The sequence below is a fragment of the Zerene cesonia genome, chromosome 18 (genome assembly GCF_012273895.1).
Source record: "Zerene cesonia ecotype Mississippi chromosome 18, Zerene_cesonia_1.1, whole genome shotgun sequence".
Taxonomy (NCBI): Eukaryota; Metazoa; Arthropoda; class Insecta; order Lepidoptera; family Pieridae; genus Zerene; species Zerene cesonia.
In genome coordinates this window covers 6,580,156-6,603,226 of record NC_052119.1, presented here as the reverse complement: position 1 = coordinate 6,603,226, position 23,071 = coordinate 6,580,156, and the positions used below count along the sequence as shown (strand labels likewise).

Here is a 23,071-nt window from a genome sequence, read left to right as displayed (position 1 = left end):
GCAGTCTTTTAAGAAGAGAACTTACGTGCACCTGAAAAGCTTATTATAAAGCAAGGCATCTTTCCCTTAATTTAAATATCAAAACAACCCCCCAATCCTTATTAGAGGATAGCAACACAGTCACTTCCTTGCGAAGTGGGTGCTTATGGGCGGCGTGTTTCGTTTTTCACCAGGCGACGCGTCTGCTCGTTGCTAGCCTATACCATAAAAAAAAAAAAAAAAAAAAGACTTGGGTTGGTATAACAAAAACATTATGTAGCTATATACCTTGTGATAATTTTTGTTTTTGTTCTAACACCGTTAGGTGTCATAGCGTTTGTGAATAATAATGTTATCTATCGTATAAACGTTATTAACATAAGTATATCGATTCTCTTGATAAATATGATATGTCGTGTGTATAACTTGTACATATCCAATGTTTATTTAACTTTCACTTTGTTATTAAATGTTTAATATGAAAATGTTGTGTTACACATTGTGTTAATGAATATTTATTTGTGCAGATCCCATGCAATTTTCCTGTGAGCGTGCTTATCAAGTGCTTAGTCCTGTCAAGTCCCTTGATAGATAAATGAGTTTGTTATTGATTGCCAGTTGGCTAACTAGGGTGCTGCCCCCTTACGGCCATGTTTAATAGCTGTCGATATAACAGAATTACACGTTAAACTGTTGTGATTTTTTACACTAAAAGAATTATGGTAACAGTGCTATGTTAATTGGACTCTGTTGGGAATTTTCAGGCAATTCTGTTTTTAAAGGAATTTATATAAAGGTTTTAAAGCCTCATAATTTCCAATGATAATGTATGTAATACATTAATATTACATAGTATTATAATGACCAAGACCTACATTAGTAGGTCTTGGTCATTTTTAATACAGTTAATATGTAACAATATTTTATCTCGTTCCAGAGAAACTTTTTGTCTTTTTATTTAATTGGCTCTAGTATATGACGGGATAGTAACATGTTATTTTAATAAAATGCAAACTTTGTTCGTATATGGCAATTTAAAATGATTCATGACTTATTATAATAATGCATTTGGAACTTCCTTAACAAAAACAAAAGTAGCATTTGAACAGGAATAAACTAGTTTTGATGCTTGATTTTGATATTCATTTGTTTTTTATGACTGCTGCTTTTTCCTTCTAACAGGTATAGTGTATTAAGGCCACTATTTTAATTGATAATTTTATTCAGAATGTTTAAGAATAATTTCAATGCTATCAATGAGTAATAAAATTAAGTTTACTAAATACGTAGTCCGCTTTGTCTTCGCTTAACAAACATAGCCTAAAAGTGCATAGTAAGAATTTAAAGGAATTCAAAAGATACAAGGGAGCAGAGATTTAGATAACGTGATCGGCAGAATTCGTCGAGTCATCGGTTTTATTACTTCTCGTATCGTGTGCTGGAGATTAAATCTCTAATTGTCTATTTGTCAAAATAGACAAGTGTTTTTCACGATTGTTATTGCTAGTGGGGTTCCATTTTCTTGGTTCCTTTTTATTTAATACTTTTTATTATGATCTATATAAATTTAGTCGCGTAAGGTTATCACAGGAGTTCCAGTATTTGTTAGTTTCTTTAACTACTGACTATCAAAATTCAAATGACTCAAAATTATTACCAGTATTTCCTTATCCAGTACAAATGTGTTAAAATAAAGAAACGGCAAATTCAAATGAAATCTGGATGCCCATTTTCACCATATGGTTGGAATATTCACGTACCCGCTGACACATTTATGCGCTCGTCGTCGTGTGAAGAACAGAAATAATTGTTCTTTTATGGGCCTACATGATACCAACGCGCGTTTTACATCGCTGACAGTTTCATGTGGTAATGTTATTTAGTGCGCTCGTAGATATCAAATGTGAGAATAGAAATATGCTATAAATTATCGTGATTTGTATGATTTAAGAATAGACGGGTATGCTGAAGTAATGAAGCGGTAAATAAATCCATTTGTTTACTGTGAACTATATGAATGTATTGATCTGAGAGGTTGCATCTTTGGTTAACGTGTTTGTTTAAATAATAGGGAAAACCCAAGCGTTGTGTTATGTAAATAAAGTGTATTTATGGAGATTTTCTTTAGCATACTTTAGAATAAACTTTGTTATTGTCATAGCAGTGGAGATATAAATACATTGTAGACTATATAAATCAAGCACATTTGTTTAACATAATTAATCTATTTAAGATAATATAATTAAAGTTCTTGCTGTAGGAAACTAACAGTTTTTAGAAGCTTTTCTTCTTCGGCTATTTAAGTGCAGTCAATTGAGTATTCCTTGCCCTCAAACGAGTTAATAATTATAACGTATTTGAAGTAATTAAAAAAAATTACGGATATAATTATGGTGTTTAAAAATGTATAAATAAAAGTCTAATCTATTATGATGCATTGTTGTTAAAAAAAGAAACGAAAATCTGAAGAGTAACCGGTTTAATTACACATTCAATGTAGCAGTTCTGTTGTAACAGTTCATTTTACAGTCCAACGTTAGGAGTTTAATCATCAGCCAGCTCTTCTTTGGGCACGGAGTGGAAGAATTGCTGAACGGCGTCCACGATTTTGGTAAGGATTGCCTTAATCACGGGCTGGCCAACTTCGTCGATGATCTCATTGCCATTATCTTTAATCACTTGTTCTGCGGCTTGAGCTGGAATAAAATATTTCATATAATACGTTTTTTTCTACTCTTACAGCTACAAATTCTGGATATATGTTTTTGTTTGGCGTAATATTAAGCCTAAAATTTCGGAAAGAGTACCAAGTCGGCTAGAGTTATTATGTCTAAATGTTTTACTACTGTGATTAATCTGGCCAGGAATATTATTATACGTTTACTCCATTTATTTCATATTAATCGGTTTATGAATGATCAGCAAAATTGAGGAATTCAATTAATAATATCAATTATAAATATCATAATCTTGAAAACAAAATATTTCAATTGCGTAGATATTCCAATATATAGTATTCAAAACGTTTCTTGCACGCTAATATATTTATTTGTATAGATTACTTACATAAAGCTGCGTTTCCATTAAAAAGATTTTCAAATACTACGGATGATTTCTCTTGAAGTTTGTATGCGTGATCCCAGCTCTTGATGTTCCAGTAAATTTTGCCATCCTTGGTGATCTCTGATAGCTCACCTGCCACCTTGACGACGGCTTTTTCTAATAAACAATTATAAACAAAATATTAAAACTGCTTTCCGAACTGGTGGTAAATATTAAAACTGCTTTCCGAACCGGTGGTAAATATTAAAACTGCGTTTTGACGACTGAAAAGTGCTTCTTTAAGAAGTCTAATTGAATAAATAAAGATTGGAGTTTGAGTTTGAAAAAAGCTGAAATAAACCTTCAATATAAGGTCTAGGTTGTTTTTTTTTTTTTAAGAAAGGATCAATATGACATATTATAATTTTAAAAATCTAAATTCAGGATGGATTTCATTCATTAGTTTAAGAATAATTCGAATAGTTTGAACACTTACTCAGTTTCACGATTAGTTTGCCGTTGCCTTCAATGGGAAGGAACAATAGACGTCCCTTCATATCGTAGTGTCCATTCAAATCTATAGAACACTGCAATGTTACCATCAATTTCTTATGTTCAACATCACGCCTGAAATGTGAGAAAAAGCTAATAAAAAATTTACGAAACGTGGTTAATTTGTACAATTTCCGCTATATATAACTAAATATATTAATAATATTTAAGGCCGGTAGGTGGGTGCTGTAAGATACCAACGTATTACGAAGATTTCAATTTAATTCTTTTGTATGTAATAAAACGATGGATACAAATATAAAAACTTTTTAAAACGTTTTCCATCAGTGTAATAATTATGGAACCATTTGGACCTTTTTGTGTAATATTTATTATTTGTATTTTAATTAAGTTTCTTTGTTTTGAATATATACTAGGCTTGGAAGGTACTCTACAAGCTGCAATTGCCTCCATATAATCACCCACCACTTCTATAAAGGACCTACATTTTGACAAAAAATTCATGAGAATAGGTCCAGCCGCTACGAAGGAATATGGTGACTAGCATTGAGACACGAGAATTTTTTATATTTTTTATATTAATTGGAATGCAATGAAAATGGTATTGAGAATCTAGTTTTGGTATGAGTTAAGAATATAGTTTTGGTATGAGTTAAGAATCTAGTTTTGGCATGAGTTAAGAAAATAAAGAGGTATCAGAATGAAAGTCAATGTATCGATAATAGATCTAGGAGTGGGACCTATGGACCCTTGGTCAATCTTTAACCTTTTAAAAATTAAAATGAATAACAAGGTTTATGAATTTTCAGAAAAACTATTATGCATATATTATGCCTCTTCGATTTAATTGTTGTTCTGGTAACATAACTTAAGATAAAATAGATCTTGTTTGTAATAGTTGAACATAATTATTTTTCCTAATAGACACACAGTCTATGTAATTGACATAATTTTACTGTAATGACATAATAGCAATATTAATATTCTAGTCTACTTGTATTATAATTACACCTAAATCGTTGTATTTAATATTCGCATAAATATAGAGCATTTATTTAAAAGTATTAAGAAACAGCATAATAATACATATTTATGTCGTCATATACGTATACCAGTGATACGACAAATAAAACTGCACTCAATATTTGCTTTTATAATTATTTGTGCATTTCTTTTTTCATTATATTTTATAATCAATCTACGTAAGCAATCTGAAGAAGAAATTAAAATATATTGAACCATAATTATCACAAGTCACTTTGCTACGGCAATACGACGTGCAAAAACCGAAAGAGGTTCTTATTTAAACTGATTTTGTTTGCTCGTTGCTCGCTAATTTCATGGGATTTCAACCGATTGATGTGATTTTGTTTTGTGTTCGATAATAAGAATAAAAAGGAATTGTTTTCATTTTTGAAGTAACACCATGTTAGAATCGTTTTGAAATTTTTGTTCGTTTGAAAAAAACTAATGGGTGGATTTTGATGAAACTTTTTCTTATAACCTACCTGTAGCTTTAAGTAAAAAAAAAAGACGCGGACAGAGCTAGTCTATCTTAATATATATAAATCTCGTGTCACAATGTTTGTCCTCAATGGACTCCTAACCCACTTAACCGATTATAATAAAATTCGCACACCATGTGCAGTTCGATCCAACTTGACAGATAGGTTAGTTTAAATTATTTTAATTACGATAAATGACAATCCGGGCGGAGCCGGGGCGTGCAGCTAGTAATATTATAAATCTGTCATTTGAATAATAAATTGTATTCTAATTATCACCTTTCTAATATTGAAAATCAAAACGACTTTATAGTAATGTTGCTATGGAAATTATTCATTACTTACTAGGTGTTTTATTTATTTGCATTTTTAAGTATGATTAGGTATATTTCTTGACATTCGCCATTTTGGTACAATGGTTAACGCCAAAGCGTAGAATCGGTGCCCGGTTCGATTCCCGGTGAGGATTTACAGGTCTATTAGGATACATGAGGATGATCACCTACTTGTCCATAAAGAAAATCCATCCGTGAAACAGGTTCCAAGTGCTTTGCCCCATTACCCACATTGAAGTGAATAGAAAATGTTTTATTTGTGTACCTTATAATATAAGAAGAATTGAAAATTCTGAATATGTAATAGCCATAATTTCGAAACCAATTACTTCATGAACAAGAAATGATCATAGCTGCATATAAAACACAGAGTAATTATAAACAGATAACAATACGTACTCGATTTTCTTAGCAATACAATCCTTCAAGCCCTCTACTTTAATATCAGTTAGTATCAGTTTGAGGTTAGGCGAGCTGGCATCCACTTTATCCAGAACTACTGGATCCAGAGGTTCGATACCTATATCAGGGAGGCCTGCAGCAAATTTTCCTATGGCATCTTGAGTCACAGACTTTAAGCATTTGCTATCTGAAGCATTGCATTTCGATACCACTGTAAACATAATAAGTTTTAGAATCTAACTAGACTTTTTTCTTTTTTCTGTTTTCAAAAAGGTGCACAATAATGAGTTTTGACTGATTGATTAATAGATTTTAATTTTATTTTTGAAGTTGTATAAATACGGTTGATATGATATGGAAATTATAAAAAAGTAAATATGTGAGATAGGTACATAAGTGGAGAAATTAAATATTTTAAAATTTACATGCTTGTTTTTATTTTGAGGAATAGTATATGTATTTAATGAGGTAATAATGGAAATATTATATAAAGTCATATATATAATATTTGCATTATTATCTCTTTGAATTCATGGTATCAAAACCATGCCCTGCAATGTATTAAGATTTAATGATTATAAAAAACCATATCATCCATTATAATTAAAAAGAGTAAAACAAATATACATGAAAAAAAAATCACATAAAATCACTTACCAGAATTAGCGCACACATAACACAAAGACGCTAGCAAAAAAACTAAACACGACTGCATATTGAATTATTTTTCGGACAAGTTATTTGCACCAGGTTCGTCTCTTCTCTGATAGGCGTATCGAAAAATTCCCACATATAAATGAACGAAGTCGTAGGTATAATATTAAAGCCATCGTTGCTCCATCCATGACGTGTGAGTAAAAGATTTCAATTTAACTACAAAAAACTGCCAATTAATTCAGATTGTTAATCTAAAAACGGAATTTGCTTGTATAGCGTCGAGAGTGTAATACATCAAAAGTATTTACTAGTTATATAATAATGTTTTTGAGCAAAGCTCGTTTTGTTTGGGTCGAAACTGGTTCTAATGTGTGCAAGTATTAAAATTATAACGACTGCCTAATTGCCTAAAGTTTTTGTTGAAGTCATATCGGAATGCAAACGTGAGGACATGACAAATAATTATTAAAATCAATTTAAATATCCATCCCACGATATACACACACAATATCTTAAGTATAAAACGTAGCTCATAGGTAACTCTCTGTCCGTATCTTCCACTCAAAGAGAGTACATTTAACTGTTTATTATTTTATTTATTAGAAACAATGATTTTAAATCGCGTTATTATAAATCACTATTAGAAATTATAGACTTTTTATATGGGTTCATACTTTTGTTCTTATTAAAGTTCAAACCCCCATTTTTTTTAAATTATAATTTTTTAATATATTAAAATTTAATGTTAATGGTTTCGTGTCGCGGTGTCTTTTACCAAACTACTCCGAAACGGCTGGATAAATTCATGAATTTTCGTGTATATCGGATAGGTTAAGGAATCGGCCTACGAGTCCATTTTTCATTTTAACCAAATAAGAAAATGGCGAAGCAACGTTTGCCGGTTCACCTAATAATTGTAATATACTTATCTTTAACAATAAATGAAACTGCCTTCAAATTGTTAGATCAAGACCAAAATAATATAACCATACTGCTACTGATATTGCCTATAATTATTGTTTTATTTTTTTTTGTTTAACTTTTAATTTACCTTATCAAATTAATTTGCTTTTATACTTTTTTTTATGTCATCGTTGGTAATGGAGCTGGTAGGTCGCCTGATGGTAAACCCTACCACCGCCCATGAACATTTGGAGAGGCGTTAAGAAAGGATTGACTATAGGAATAAGGGAAAGGACTGGGATGGGTAAGGAAAAGGATATAGGCCTCCGGCTTCCACACTCACCGTACGAAACACAGCAGAATGCTATATCACGCCGGTTTTCTGTGGGGTTGTGGTATTCCCCGGTGCGAGCTGGCCCAATTCGTGCCGAAACGTGCTCGCCTACCACATACAACATTTTCAGGGAAATCTTATGCGAAATCAATGTAAAATTCAAAACTTAATGTATGTTTATCATGTTTCCTTTCGATATAATCTCGTCTGTAGCAATAATTGTTCTTCTAGAAATAATTATATGAATAAAAAATGAATAATTTGTTATTTAAATATGCGGTAGCAGACCAAAATTGTTTAAATATCCTTCCTCTTAGCAACGTCGATATTAAATTTGTAACATAATTTTAACGCGTTAGACGCTCGTCCCGGATATCAAGATTCCTGTTTTATCTTAAGGGAGCATTTAATCAGGATAAAAAGTATTCTCTCACCCAAGTCAGTTAATACCCTTTCTGTATACCAAATTTCATCAAAATCCGTTCATTAGTTTCGGCTTGATTGACGGACAAACAAATAAACAACCTTCATTTATAATATTAGTGTGATTACTATCTTTTAACATTGAAATTAACATCTATGAAGAGTAATGTAATTAGTATTGATTATAATTGAATATATCTTGTATGAGCGGGTTGACAGGAGTCACAACGCTTTTTCGTCTTCTTTTTTTTTATTGGCAACTCCCGATAGTTGAACTTCTTGATGTCCCTTAACTAATCATCACAATAGATAGTCATTTTCACTGGCAGAATCCGTTCTCGGTGAGGAATTGCCACTAAAGAAAAAGAAGAAAAAGCTGATCATTTCGTCAAAGACGATGAAGGGAATCGATTTAAATTATTATAATTTTAACTTTTAAAATCTAAACACCAAATTTCAATGTATAACCACGATTAATTTTCCTTCAGGCATTTTGAGAATTAGCCCCATCTGTAAGTGTCTAAGGATTTTTATTGAAATAACTATACATTGTAATCCCGGGAGAAAGCATGTATGTAATGTATCTCCCGGAGATATGTCTCGTTTAAATCTTTTTAATTGTACATTTTTATTGAAGTTCCATTTCTATCAAAAGACAATAATAATAAGCTAACTTGTTTCCTCGACCGTCTGTATCCTTCACTAACGATACATTGACCTCCAATGTAATTCTGTCCCAAGGCCGCCCAAAAAATATATTTTGTATACAATATCAAAATATATTTACGATTCATGAGATTTAGCGCATTTTTACGCATATCTTTATATATTCATTTATCTTTGCTTGTTAGATTAATAAACCCAGTTGTTAAATGTGTCTGGAAAAAGTCGGAGACAAGAGCTAGGCAAATGGGAATGTTAATGGGCGGTGGTAACTTACCATCACGTGAATCACCGGCCCACCTGCCATCGCATAAAAAAACAACCATCCAATTTATTACAGAGTATCTTCAATACGGCAGTGTTGTTGTAAGGACAGGCAAAGGAGATTCTAACGCAAAGGTCAGCGAGATTATAAAACAAACGTCTTTGAACTTGTTTGAATGATTGCATTTTTAATTGTGTGGAGTATAATATACAAATATTTATTTGTAGGGTATTCTCAAAGAAGCGGTTTTGATGATTTTATTTTAAACGCACAATTATATAATACACTCAACCAACAATGGTGCGCGAATACAAATTTATCTCTGTTTAATTCTTTACTCATCACTCATCATCAGGTAACATAAAATTTTAACACAACGTTTCAGCAGGAAAGTGTTTATATTACGGGGTATGGGGCGGATGATATACATCTATATCACTGTTCTTTTCTGTATGAACAGGTAGGTAATCATTACAATCAATCCCAACTGGGAATCGAACCGAAGGCCAGTCGGTTTTACGCTCGTGTGGTAATCACTGTACCAAGGAGGCGGTTTTAATGTTTATAGAATTTACGTATAGTACGTACGAAATTACGTTAAATTACGTAATTTATTATTTTTTGTTTAGTTTCTCTGTTTGTAGCGAATCGCTTAGCTTTTGATAAAATTATTTATAAGGGATTATAAGCACAATGATATTTGCCATTAAGTTAATCTTCCGTCGCGTTATTTTTTTGTCTATTTCCCAAAAAAAAAAAAATTGTGTTGGAGACTAATTAGCTTTCCTTATAGGAACCGTGTGCTAAATATGTTGTAAATTATTTAACAAATTATGGCGTCACCACACTATTTACACTAATTTACTTATGGGTTCGAAACAGCAGACACTGGGCTGGTATATTCTGGCTGGAGTTTATTCACTTTGTACCCAACCACAGATCCTACAAAAGAGAAACTGCGAATGCAAAATAATGAAGAGATTCTTTAATGTTACAGTCAGTTTTATATATATTTTATTGTTATATGTCCTTTAGAATTTGGGTCGATACCCCCCCCCCCCAAGGGTTGTTAGCAACCTTTTTTTTTGGGAAATAAATTAGAAGTCTATCTCTATTTGATAAATAACCAGCACTCCTCGCAGAAAATACAATATAGGCCGTGCTTTTCAGGAATAATGCTGGGGAAAGAATTTTTACAAATGAGCAATAAAAATGTTCCTCTATTATAATATTAGTATCGATGTAATTGGTCTTTGTTACGCTGCTGTTTAATGAAAGACGGGATCGTTCTAATTTTGGTCAAAATATCGATGTTAAGATCAAACGCATATCGAAAAATGTGAGAATTAACAATACAAGGATAAACAACAACTCCATCTACGAATCAAACGTAACATAGAAATAAAAGAAGTTAAACCAATTAATTTAGTTTAATAGCTATCCAATAATGAAGGTACATTAGTCCAAGGTCAGCTCATTGAGGGGTACGTTGTGGAAGAATTCGTTGATATTCTCAATCACTGCTTTGACTATGTCTCTTATGACTGGAGAACCGACTTCGAGGATAATTTCATTTCCACTTTCTTTGATAACATCGTTGGCTGCTTGCGCTGGAATAAGAAACATAGTTTGGTATATGCAATATACAATCTAGATGTGATATTGTCATAGCCTGGTTAAGTCATCTGTAAATTCATTGAAAATGAATTGTATCTGAACAGATCGGAAAAATCACTTTATCATGATGATCAGGATTCCTTAAATCACACTAATGACACTAATATTATAACTATATTACAAAATACATTAAAAATGTATTTTAGTAACTTATATAGCACGCAGTAGCGATATAAGTAATAACTATTATTGCCTACATTTATTTTAACGATAAATGACGTCTAATTTTGCCAGTTTTATGCATAGGCGAAACAAAAGAAAGGAGTTGTATTAATTATACGAAATGGATTGTCAACGGATATAGAAGGATTAGAGGATTGAACTGTGGACTGGGAAAGGCTATCATCATCATCATCATCAACAGCCCATATATGTTCCCTGCTGGGACACAGGCCTCCTATGAGGGTTCAGGCCATAATCCACCACGCTGGCCAAGTGCGCGTTGGCAGATGTTACATGTCGTCGAACTTTTGATTCTTGGACATGCCGGTTTCCTCACGATGTTTTCCTTCACCGTTTTAAGCAGTGATGTTATCCCCATGCGCAGATAAATTGAAAAATCAATTTATTTCCTGCACGCTCGCCCGGTCTCGAACCCCGACTTATCGATTTTGAAGTCCGAGGTTCTCACCACTGAGCCACCACTGCGGAAAGGCTATAAGGAATGACATATAGACTCACCGAGTACTTCACTCCCACTGAGTAGGTTTTCAAACACAACATCAGATCGTTCTTTTAGCTCGTAGCTGTGTCTCCAGTTTTTGATGTCCCAGTACATAGCTCCGTTCTTTTCTATTTCAGCCATATCAAGCTCGACGTTTATTTCAGCCTTTCCTATAATTATTTACGTCAAAATGAATATGACGTCATTGCGTTAGATCTTACGCGAGTTTCTATAGTCCAGATATTTTGTTAAAAAAATGGGTTTACTCAGGTACTTTTTTGGAAATTCTGAATATGGTTCTGATAATAGCTAAAAATATAATGAGTACCACTTTGTGGCGCTCGTACGCCAAAACAGTTGGTTACGAAAAAAATCGTCTAGACATATAAATGTTGGAAAGATTGTTTGATTTAAATTTGAATAACAATATTTTTCACGTAGCACATGACTGGGATATCCAAAAACTATATCCGGCGTATTTTTTCTTTAGTGGGTGGATATTTATCATTTAGGTATTTGTTATAATTACCAAATCTATAAACCACGCATATAATTAGAAGAATATCTATTAATTTAATATTACCAATTTCATGCTGTGATAATGATAAAAATTGCCCTCCTGCGCTATTTTATCAACTGCCTAGCCTACCTAACTTGTTAACCTAAGTTTTTAATATCTATCTAATCTTTTGTCTAACAAACTAGGTGTGCCTCGCATATTCACCCACTCGTACATGATGTTACATAGCCTGTAAACACTCTCAATCAAAGGGCTCAATCTAAAAATATTCCTTACAATTCGAACCAGTAGTTCCTGAGATTAGCGCGTTAACACAAACGCTTTATAACAATAATATAGATACTCACGAAGTGTTACGTGTATCGGTCCATTTCCTTGAATTGAGAGGATCAGAAGTTGTCCCTTCATATCGTAGGTTCCCTCAAGCTGGCCAGAGCACAAAAGCTTCAAAAACATTTTCGACTTAGGCTTGTCAAATCTGGAATTTATAGTTATTCATGAGTAAATGCGTTTAAATGAAATAGTTCAATTTAATTTTTAGTTTTATAGCATTGAAATGCTTTATAAATGAGAAATTTTGAAAGAATAGAAAAAATTTGATCACGATTTTTTTCTATTCTTTCAAAATTTCTCATTTATAAAGCATTTCAATGCTATAAAACTAAAAATTAAATTTAACAAAGGCCGCGTTCCATCGAAACAATATTGTAATCATTGAAATAATGTTTCGTATTGGTTGTGATGGTTCTTAATCATCTCAATAGATGGCGTGGGGTGCCCCTTAGGCACATGAAACCGAAAGAGTAGAAGAAATTCGATTACTGTGGTAGGATAACGGGTGGCCGAGAGGCTAGGCGTTGCTACAGTTAGGCAAGATAAGCAGGTTCGAATCCTGCCTCGTGATCAAATTTTTTCTATTCTTTCAAAATTTCTCATAGTTCAATTTGTTCTAGAACACCTAATAATGAGTTGATCATAGTTGAAAAATTAACTCTGCAGCCAACATCTCTTTGTACCTACAAAGGCTTAAACTTAGAGTAGTTAAAATACGTTTCCATGTTGATTATTACATACATTTTAAACGTAAAAAGCAACTGAGAATTATTTGTCCATTAATACTCCTGAAATTTAATCGGACAAAACTTTTTACTTCACTACCTTATGTCCTTTTTCGGGTTTCAGACTATCTCTGTACCAAATTTCATCTACATTGGTTTTCTGGTTTAGGTGTGAAGAAGAAAGAGAAACTATATATGTACCACGCGCGAAGTCGGGGCGGACCGCTAGTTTATAATATTTGCATGGATTAGAAATTATAGTAGGGACTGGATGTGAAGATAATCAGACTTTTATAGCTAATAGAATATAGAATCACAATATCACACTATATACAATATACAATGTTATAAATGTGAATGTTTGTGTTTGTGTTGTGTTAGTGTTTGTTTGATTGATGTCCGTCAATCACACTGAAACTACTGAACGGATTTTTATAAAATTTGGTATACAGACAGGGTAGGAGCTGATTTGGTTAGATAATTTTTATACCGATTAAATCCTTGGTATAAATCAATAATCATTTGTAAATGTCCTAATTCCATGCGGGTAAAGCTGCGGGCGGAAGCTAGTATTTTATATACTTGAAATATAGTAAGCGAGATGTAAATGACCTTACTTGATTGTCTTCATTACGCAGTTCTTCAATCCAGTTATGGTATAGTCTGTTATAATGAGCTTCAGGTTTGGCGAGCTGGCATCGGTCCTTTTGATGATAAGTGGGTCCAAGGTTTTGACTCCATACTCTGGTATACCGCCAGCGAACATCGGGATGACGGCTTGTGCTGAATTTTTCACGCATTTTGAGTCACCGACCTTGCATTTTGTTATGAAAGATGCTGGAATTTATAGAAAACTTAACGTAACAATTTATATTGAAAGGTATATCATATATTATAGAATTTAAATTTCATATGTATGCAGCAGTAATTAAATTTTGTTGTGTCTTAAATTGAACTTTTATGTAGTGTATCGGGAAGACGCAGACTCCTGAAACACAGCGAAAGCTATATTGGGAGTCTGGGGTCCATGTTTTATGTGATGTATAATTTGTTCAATTAATGATATTTATTTTTTTTTTATATAGAAAGGCGTTTTGAAAATAGAAAGGCTAAATTACTGCACTGTACACGCAAATGTTTGATTTATTCGAATTTAAATTATTAATGAACCATAATGAATGCGAAAGTTATTTATTGATGTTTATATAATATTACTAAACCCTCGTCTCTGCTCTGCATGAGTGGACCCGTGATAAAAACAAAATAAGATACCCATTGTCACTAAAGACATCAAAGTGTCATGTAACTTTCTGCTTGTGAAAGAATTGTTGAAAATTTACCGTTGTTTTTGAGTAACATGGTTACAAACAAAAAATCAAAACTTTCCTGTTTGTTTACACTAAAAGCTACCTACTTCATACCACAGATAATATAATACAGTTGCATTAAAAATAGGTACAGTTTTTGTCGTTGTGAGGTGTAATATGTAAATCTACTGAACCGATATTAAAAATTATTTTATCGTTCGATTTTACGTGTAAATGGTCCCTGAGTTCTATTTCTATATAAGCGATATTTTTTAGTACGGACGAGGGTGGATGCTAGTAATGTCTAATAGTCTATATTGATTGACATTTAATTGTCAATTTTATTGGGAGAATTATAAATTTTATTAAGTTTAATTAGATTTTTGTGTGTTCATGGGTGTTTTTGTTGGCATAAATTATTTAAACACAATAATAGCCATATATTTTACACGAATGGTTTTTAACTACATAAGTGACAACGTTGTTTTTGTAATTAATTAAAATGTAAAAAATGTAAATGTGCTGTACCCAATGTGTAAAACGGGACACTATTACTATGATTTTACCGTCCGTCTGTCTGTCTGTTTATTCGTATGACACTAGTTATTTGCACGGAATCATTAGTGTCAGGAGTTCAAACTCCTTTTGTATGAATTTTTATATAAACATTTTTAATTTAACTCTTAGAAAAGATTGATGAAAAGTATCAAATTAGAGTTGGGCACATGCCTGTTTCAGATATTGACTACAATAAGTTTAAGGCAATATAACTAATATCAGTGTCGTCGGTGACATACGAAGAAAATAAACCAGTCAGGTCTTTCTAACTTAAATATCGCCTTAATGGTTATGAAAATAAAGGCCACCTAATTTTAATTACAACTCACAATATTCTTGGGAATTTACCCATGTCAATAGGGAAATAAATCTGTAACTATCATCACAATATCATTGAACTTTGACTCGTAAGTAATAATAAATTATGATTAATAATAATATTTTTCAAATCTTTATCCTGGTCTAAGCCGGAGAGTATCAAGGTAGGCTAATATATAGCCGTTAAATAGTCACTCCGAGAAATAATTAATTGATCACAATTGCTATATTATCATTATCATTGTTCTAATTTTAATAAAATTTAATGGCAGTAATTAGTGCATCTGTGTGTTTTGTAGCAACTAGTTACATCGTCTCTTCGATTGCTGATTGATTCTTCTATAAATCTTGCAGGAAAGATAAGAGATACGCAAGTAACAAAGAAGTACCTGCTTTGAAGGTTTTTTTAATGCTTATCGCAATATGCAAACGACAGGTGATGTACAACTGCTGTTGGCAACGCATTTGCAGAAGTCTACCTCTGCCCTACCTCTCTCTGTGATTAGCGCGATACATACAAACAAACCTTTTATAATATCCATTAGTACATATGAAGCCATAACCAATGAAAAAAATATTGTAAAATTGGAATAAACATTCCTTTTGCAAACAGACTTTATGAATTTGATATTGTATAAATCAACTGGCTAGCTGCATTGAATTTATATATACCTTATATGAGTCATATTTTATACCCAATGACCTCTTAACTGTGTACTTCGTACACATAAATACCTTATACTTATTATAATATCGGAAGTTAAAAACAATGACCTCATGAAAATATATTCTATAAGGTTATTAAGTCGTTTATATATATCATTGAATCAATACGTACCAAGGGTTCACGGTTATACAATTTTAGTTCGGTATTTCGTCAACGTTGTGCTTACTTATAACGTGTTTTAATTGTGTATTATACGATCACGATATTGATAAAGTTACAGCTATGATATTAATAGTTGGTAGAAATGTGTATTAAGTACTGATGTTAGGATGTTATAAATATAAAGGATATAAGGTGTTGAGTATAAGTTTGATCATTACAAAGACTATTAACAAAGTGAGGGTAGTTGGACCGAACTTTTTTTACCGACCGACCGAACTTTGGATAAACAACGTAAGAACACCGAACGAATACGCCATGAATCTTTTTTTGTGGTGGTTCTATTCAAAGTGATTCGACTTTTTATAGGATTCGATTCCTTAACGAGTTTTGACAAGTTGTGAAAAGCGACATCTGTATCTTAAATGACAATTATTCATCCAACAGAATATAAAAAAGCAATTGATATCCGACAAAAAAAATATCTTCCAGTATTCGTCATGAAATAAATATTTGTTTATTTTTACAAAAATCGAAACCTTAAAATAAAATATATAGAACTAGACCTAAATAAAATGGGAGGCAGCAGCTTTTAAATGAAAAACAGAATCATAAAAATCGGTTCGCCTAAATAACAGTCGAATTGATTTATTTTGAAGTCGATTGACAAAATGTAGAAGAATATAGTCTTTTAAAACCTTTTTGATTATACGAATTCGGAACAACTCCAGATAGATCAATTGTACGTTGAGAATTAAAATTCACTAGGCTGTACTTTGCAGTATGCCTTGAGATCATTATACTGTCTATAATATATAATATAAAGATAAGCAGTGATTCAGTGGTGAGGAGGTCGGACTTAGCGGCTTAAAATTAAAATAATGACTTCTCTAATAATGAATTAAGTTAAGTTGATTTTTTTTTAATCGGTCCACCAGTTTTCGCGACAATACGTAACAAACATTCAAAAATACAAAGGTTTCCTCTTTAGTGTTCCTCTTTATATTTGATAATAATTGCAATATATTTAACTATTCCGTTACATGTTTAAATCTATTAAATCGATATATATTTTAGAGCTTATTTTTTATGTCAGAAGCAGTGTTTGTTTATTTTTAAACTACAATATATTAACCGACTGTAATTAAAAAAATAATAATTACCTCCATAAGTGCAAGTAGTACACGCTAGAAGAAGCACTAAATATTTGATTTCCGTCATTTTAAATAAATAAATTAACACGTATGTTCACGGCTGACGCCTGACGTTGTTTGTTTCGCTACCAACCAAGAAGGCTTTATAAACAAGACCTACTCTTGTCAACAAGAGTATGACCACGTGACTCTTGTATAGTATATTATGTTACAGATAATAAATAGAAGCTGACATTTTATGTATTGGCTTAACGGTCTCTCTTGACTGATTATTTGAATGCATACAAAGAGTGTTACTATGTCTTTCTTAATTTTTGTTCTCTTTTTTAACTTTTGTTTCCAGTATACGTACAGATATCGGAATATATATTTGATAAACAATAATTATTTGTGCTTCACTGATATTAACAAAATAATGTTTTATGTATAATATTTACTGCAAAATAAGCTGCTATAGCTAGGTACTGCAGTACTGCAAATACATAATAATGAAATAGCTTCCATAATATATATCATAACATAGATATTTTTAATTAAAATTATTTAGAAGCATATGCGAGATTCGTCGAAGGGTTGCTATTTGTTCTTCATAGATTCAATAGAACAATGAAAGGAGGAAGCAATGAATTAAAAAAATTGCCTATTTTACATCTTAATATCCAAAAAGATGACTGCATTTAACCCAGACCGTTACATAAATACCAATAAATAGTTCAAAAAAAAATTATGATTCTTTTTAATCGTTAAATCGTTTCAGAGTAATTGAATATTGATTGTTTCATTTTATACATTCGTTTTGAGGTTTGGCAAAATACTGAAAGACTTGAAATGCATTTTGTAAGTTTTTTTTTTCTTGTATTGGATTTTAATTTCTTTTCTTCGGAATTCCCTTTTCCCATTTTCCAGTCTTAATGCTGAAGAAAAAAAATTTAAACCGGACTAATTTTAGGAACCTGCATTCCTCTGCATATTCAAAGATCTTTGCAATAGACAAACAGAAGAAAAATCAATATTTTACAAATTGAAATTTTTTGGTAGAACCAACAAGTTTTCCGACTCACAAAGACATTCAAATGTCTTTGTTTGAACGCGCTAATCTCAGAAACTATTGGTGCAATTTGATAAATTATTTCGATGTAAGATACTCAATTTATGGTAGAATCTATATACCTAACATCATCTATGACATGATAAGTGCGTGATGCTGCAGGGCATTACTAGTTTCATATATTATTCAACGGTTAATATCAAGCTTAGCGTGTCAATAAAAAGATCTTCTACATATTAACAGGTGATTGGGTTTTTAACAGTTGAAAATTTCCATTATGAGTCAAAATTCTCTGAACGCAAAATACATACACGTAAATTACATCTGTTGTTTTAATAACAATAAATAATGTTATTAATAAAATATCTTCATAATCAGTTGAATAAAACCTGTAAAATATTACATATATTATTAATTATTATTATTGTTTTACTGAATCAAAACAAATTAAAACCTTTATTTATTCGAGAACTTCATCTAATAATAATAGGAATTTTCATACATTTCTTGAGTACCTACGTATGTATATTATAAAAAGTCATATTAGTGTAAATCCGGAAGTCTTCATATTCTTTACCTTATACAGCTATTCATTTCTCATCAAAAAACATTTCAAATAGTGTGAAATGATTAGTTGTTGACTATTACATGCAAAAACTTAATGCTCACCGTAAGCCCAGGTAAGGTTAATAAACTTCGTATATTATGTACCTAAAATATTAATTTTTGTACTCGTCAAAACTCTTTCAAGACTTGTAGGTATAGATCACGTTAACGGAACATTATGAGACATAAACTATGAGTTTCGAGTTAGTAACGACTGTTCAATGACTCCAACGCAAAAAAGTATGCAGATTTTAAATTATTACTAATCTATTAAATGTTGTTTTATACTTTGTTTATGAAAATACTAACTACGCATGTCCTGGCTCCGCTCTGATATCAAGATTCCTGTTTTGTCCCAAGGGAGCATTTAATAGGGATAAAAAGTATTGTATCACTCAAGTCAGCTGTCTGTATACCAAATTTCATCAAAATCCGTTGAGCAGTTTCAGCGTGATTTAAGGACAATCATCTAAACAAGCAAACTTTCACATAATATTAGTGTGATTATATAGCACTAGCTTTCCGCCTGTGGCTTCACCCGCGTTGTCAAAGAAAAACTAATGTCTAAATGCTGTTCTTTGAGAAAATTTACTTACTATTGGTATAAAATTTCATTGAAATTGGTGCAATGGTCATCAGGTATGAAAAGCGACGGATAGTCAGACATATACTATCCTATTTGTAATATTAGTACGGGTATTATCCTTTTAACTGTTCTTACAAGAAATTTTTAATTTAATGAAATGAAAAAACCAAGAAACTTTATCGAAAATATCCAACCATTTTTTGAATTTAGAAGATTAATGATATCTATACAAGAGAGAGCTATAAATTAGAAATATAATGGAGAAAAACGATAATCAATCGCTTTAATAATTGCTTTGAATATTTGATGTCGTGGTTTAACATATTACCAATAATGGTTGAGATAATAATATTCTTGCGTCACTAAGCCGCGTCAAAGTCAAATAATCCATAACATTATAAACAATTTATTCATTTCTATAAAAATCTTAAATTAATGAATATACTGAGGTTCATTCTGAAAAACCATAAATTATTAAGGATTCTTTTAAAGAGTCATATATCTTTTTTGTAATCAAAACCAGTTACAGTTAAACTATATAAGAAAGTTGGGTTATGCACCAAATATAACCCAAGAACGGCTGAAGAGTTTTAAATGATTTTTTTGTATTTGTCTCGGTTTGGAAAAGGTTTATTTTATAACGTCCATCAGGGTCAACCCTGGGCGAGTAACTAGTCATTATGCCACCAAGAATCGTGTACATGTAGTAATTGAGAAATAATCTATTTATCTTTTCGTTTGACAGGAATAGTAGTTGTCTATCATCATCATACTAATTGTGTCACTTCTGTCGTTACAATAATTACCCTAAACAATGATACAGGATTTTCATTCATTGATATAATAAAACGGTATTTTTTACTACAACCATTGTTAGCCGGAGTTTATAAGTTGAACTATAACTGCATTTTTTATAGAATGGATCGTTTCGTTCGAAATATGCTATATCCTGGAAGACAACTTAAAAAATCATTTGAAATGTCGGCAATTTTGTATGTAACATCTGTATGGTTAGACATGAAATATATGCGAAAAGTATTTTCCCATGGCACTAAAACGATACGCGGGACTTCAATTTAAAAATTATACAAGGGCCAGCCAACATTTAAGAAAATTATTTCCTGTTTAACTAGTATTAGCTTTCCACCCGTGGCTTCGCCTGCCTGGAATTCGGTTATATCGCAAGACATGGTAAGGAGTAGCCTATAGTCTTTCCCACAGATTATTTGTCAAAATTGGTTAAGTGGTTTAGGTGTGAAAGAATCTTAAATGATTTTATGTTTGAAAATAAGGAACTTCCATACAAACTTGAACATTATTTTCGCGATAAAAAGTATTCTATGTCCTTTCTCAAGTTTCGTTCTATCTTCATACCAAATTTCATCAAAATCGGTTCAGTGGTTTAGGCGTGAAAGCGTAAGAGAGTTATTTTCACATTTATAATATTAACAGGGATATGTTTTTTAATAATTAATCATAGAAATAAGATTCTTCAAGGAACGTTCTAAAATGCACAGCTGAACTGTAGAATAACTTCATAACAATTAAAACTGTTAATTTTTTGCAAGTGAATTGTTTATTTCTAAACTAAAGCAAAATTACAACTAGTTTATTTTTTATTCCCATGTCAAACTTATCACGGAAATTTCGGCTGCTAAGAAATTTTCGTCCAACAAAACAACACTGTCGATCATATTCAACCTTGACGCTAAGATTTTTATAGTATGTACCTTTGGACCTACAGTCTACATGCTTAAAATAAATTACATGGACTTTTTTATTTCAGAGCGAGTAACCGAGCTGGTTGTTCACCTGGTAAGTAAACTCTCATGAACATTTGCAGAGGTAGGGCATTCCTAATCGCGTTGCGTAAGAGGTAAGAGATAAGGAAAGGGGTGACGACAAAAAAAAGGAATGGATTGGAAAGGGCGAGTAAAAGGATACGGGCCGCCATCTCTCTCACTAAAAGAAGTACCATTCGCAATTTAAATCATATGTATAATAAATGGTTAAATACAAAAGGTTTTCAATCAAATATCGAGTTCATTTGTCTGACGTTTTCCTATATGTTCCGCTAGTTTAAATGTCATTTTTAATTCGAGAATTAGAAATTATATTTTAATGCCCTTTTGTAATGATTGAAGTTTGAATTTATGAAATATCAGGGCGACATTATCGCATTGCAATAAAGCCTTTAATTTCCTATTTTGTTTCACATCTCTTATTTTTCACTTAGTGCAATTAAATTAATACAACTAGTTAGCTGTTACATAATATAATAGCACTTCGATGTCAAACCTATATATGACTGATTATGCAACGCTCTGTAATTGGTATAATTATATTATTTTGCATCTTTATAAGACTTAATAATTGTTCTGCTATTGAGTTTAATTTCGTTTTACTGCAATTAGGAATTGTTGTTATACTGTTTTAATGCCGTTTGCTAGAAAAGTACATTGATTGTATAAATAAACAAATAGCGGAAAATTACAGTGTGATATTGATTCTAAACCAACGGTACCGGAACGCCTCCAAATACATCGAGCATTCGAGACGATACGAATATGTCTGCTACATAATTAAAGTAACATAAATGTTTATTACTTTAAGATACAATTAAATTACGCACTAAATTTATAATAATTATAGCTACGTACATGGTTAAATTTCAAACACCCTTTTATTAGATCACTTCTTCGAATTGATATTTTCATTTTATATGTATTTTACTGCTTTAATATGGCGGTGGTTGCTTACCATCAGGACACTCACACACAGACTCACCGCTTTCGTCCGCTAAAATATGATGCGACTCTTTTGAAATTGTTACTAATGCGTTCAGATTTAGAGAAGTGGATTATCAAAATGCCTTAGATTTTAAGAATTATAAAAGCAATATTGAGGTAAGGAAGCTTTATACACACGATACGAATGGACCCGGAAAAGAGCTGTAGTTTTCATTAACTGTCAACTTTGACCCTATTGTATTTCTGATATATATTAAAGACGCACTTTTTAATCATTCATGAATGGAAATAGCCGATTAAGGCATAGAGAGTACTACTACCGAAAGTTTTCTATATATTGTTACTTTTTTAAATATGTCTTAGGTATTTTTCCGCACTAACTTTTTATATAGTTTATATTTTTATATACCCTCAGGTGTCATGTTTGACCAGTGATACTAAGAAATTTAAAACCTAAATGTCATAATTATGTATATAAAAGAACTGTTATTATGCACGCTGAAATCTGGTGCCTCCCATGTTGTCCCATTTAAAATTGAGTACCTGGATGACCGAGCTTTGCTGGGTCGGTGAGACGACTTCGTGAAGTTAGATTGTTTATAAGCGTTTTTTTTCCAAGATCGTTTGGGCATTTTTAAGTGAACACGTGCATTAAGATGACACAAAAAATATAAACAATTAGTCTAACCTCAAAGCAAACACTCATTGACTTCGTTACTTAACAACGCCATCTGCTGGAACTTTAATTATTCGCCAAAAAATAGTATTATTATTCGCCAATAGATGTCTGGAAGAGTCATAATAAATTGGGACTACTCAAACGCCTCCTATTTGTTAATTAGTTTAAGTCGATAAAACACGAATGTGACATTTCCTAAAAAAGATTCCTAGCTAGGTCGATTTATCGCCCCCGAAACCCCCTATATACTAAATTTCATGAAAATCGTTGAAGCCGATTCCGAGATTATATATATATAT

The 23,071-nt window shown here is 31.8% G+C and overlaps 2 protein-coding genes across 2 annotated transcripts in view; both read right to left on the bottom strand.

The window, feature by feature from the left end:
• Positions 1-311, bottom strand: part of LOC119834080 (protein takeout-like) — a 2,560-nt gene extending 2,249 nt beyond the window's left edge. The window contains exon 1 of the mRNA XM_038358363.1: positions 268-311. Within this exon, the coding sequence (XP_038214291.1) occupies positions 268-311 (44 nt within the window). The remainder of the gene's footprint in view (positions 1-267) is intronic.
• A 2,133-nt stretch (positions 312-2,444) lies between these two features.
• LOC119834079 lies at positions 2,445-17,248 on the bottom strand. The gene is made up of 9 exons (XM_038358362.1): positions 17,113-17,248; positions 13,558-13,777; positions 12,230-12,360; positions 11,380-11,532; positions 10,482-10,631; positions 5,774-5,987; positions 3,518-3,648; positions 3,046-3,198; positions 2,445-2,675 (listed from the first exon to the last, which is right to left on the bottom strand). Exons 1-9 carry the CDS (start codon positions 17,168-17,170, stop codon positions 2,524-2,526), a joined length of 1,362 nt encoding a protein of 453 aa, XP_038214290.1. The 5' UTR covers positions 17,171-17,248; the 3' UTR covers positions 2,445-2,523.
• Between the last annotated feature and the right edge of the window lie 5,823 nt (positions 17,249-23,071).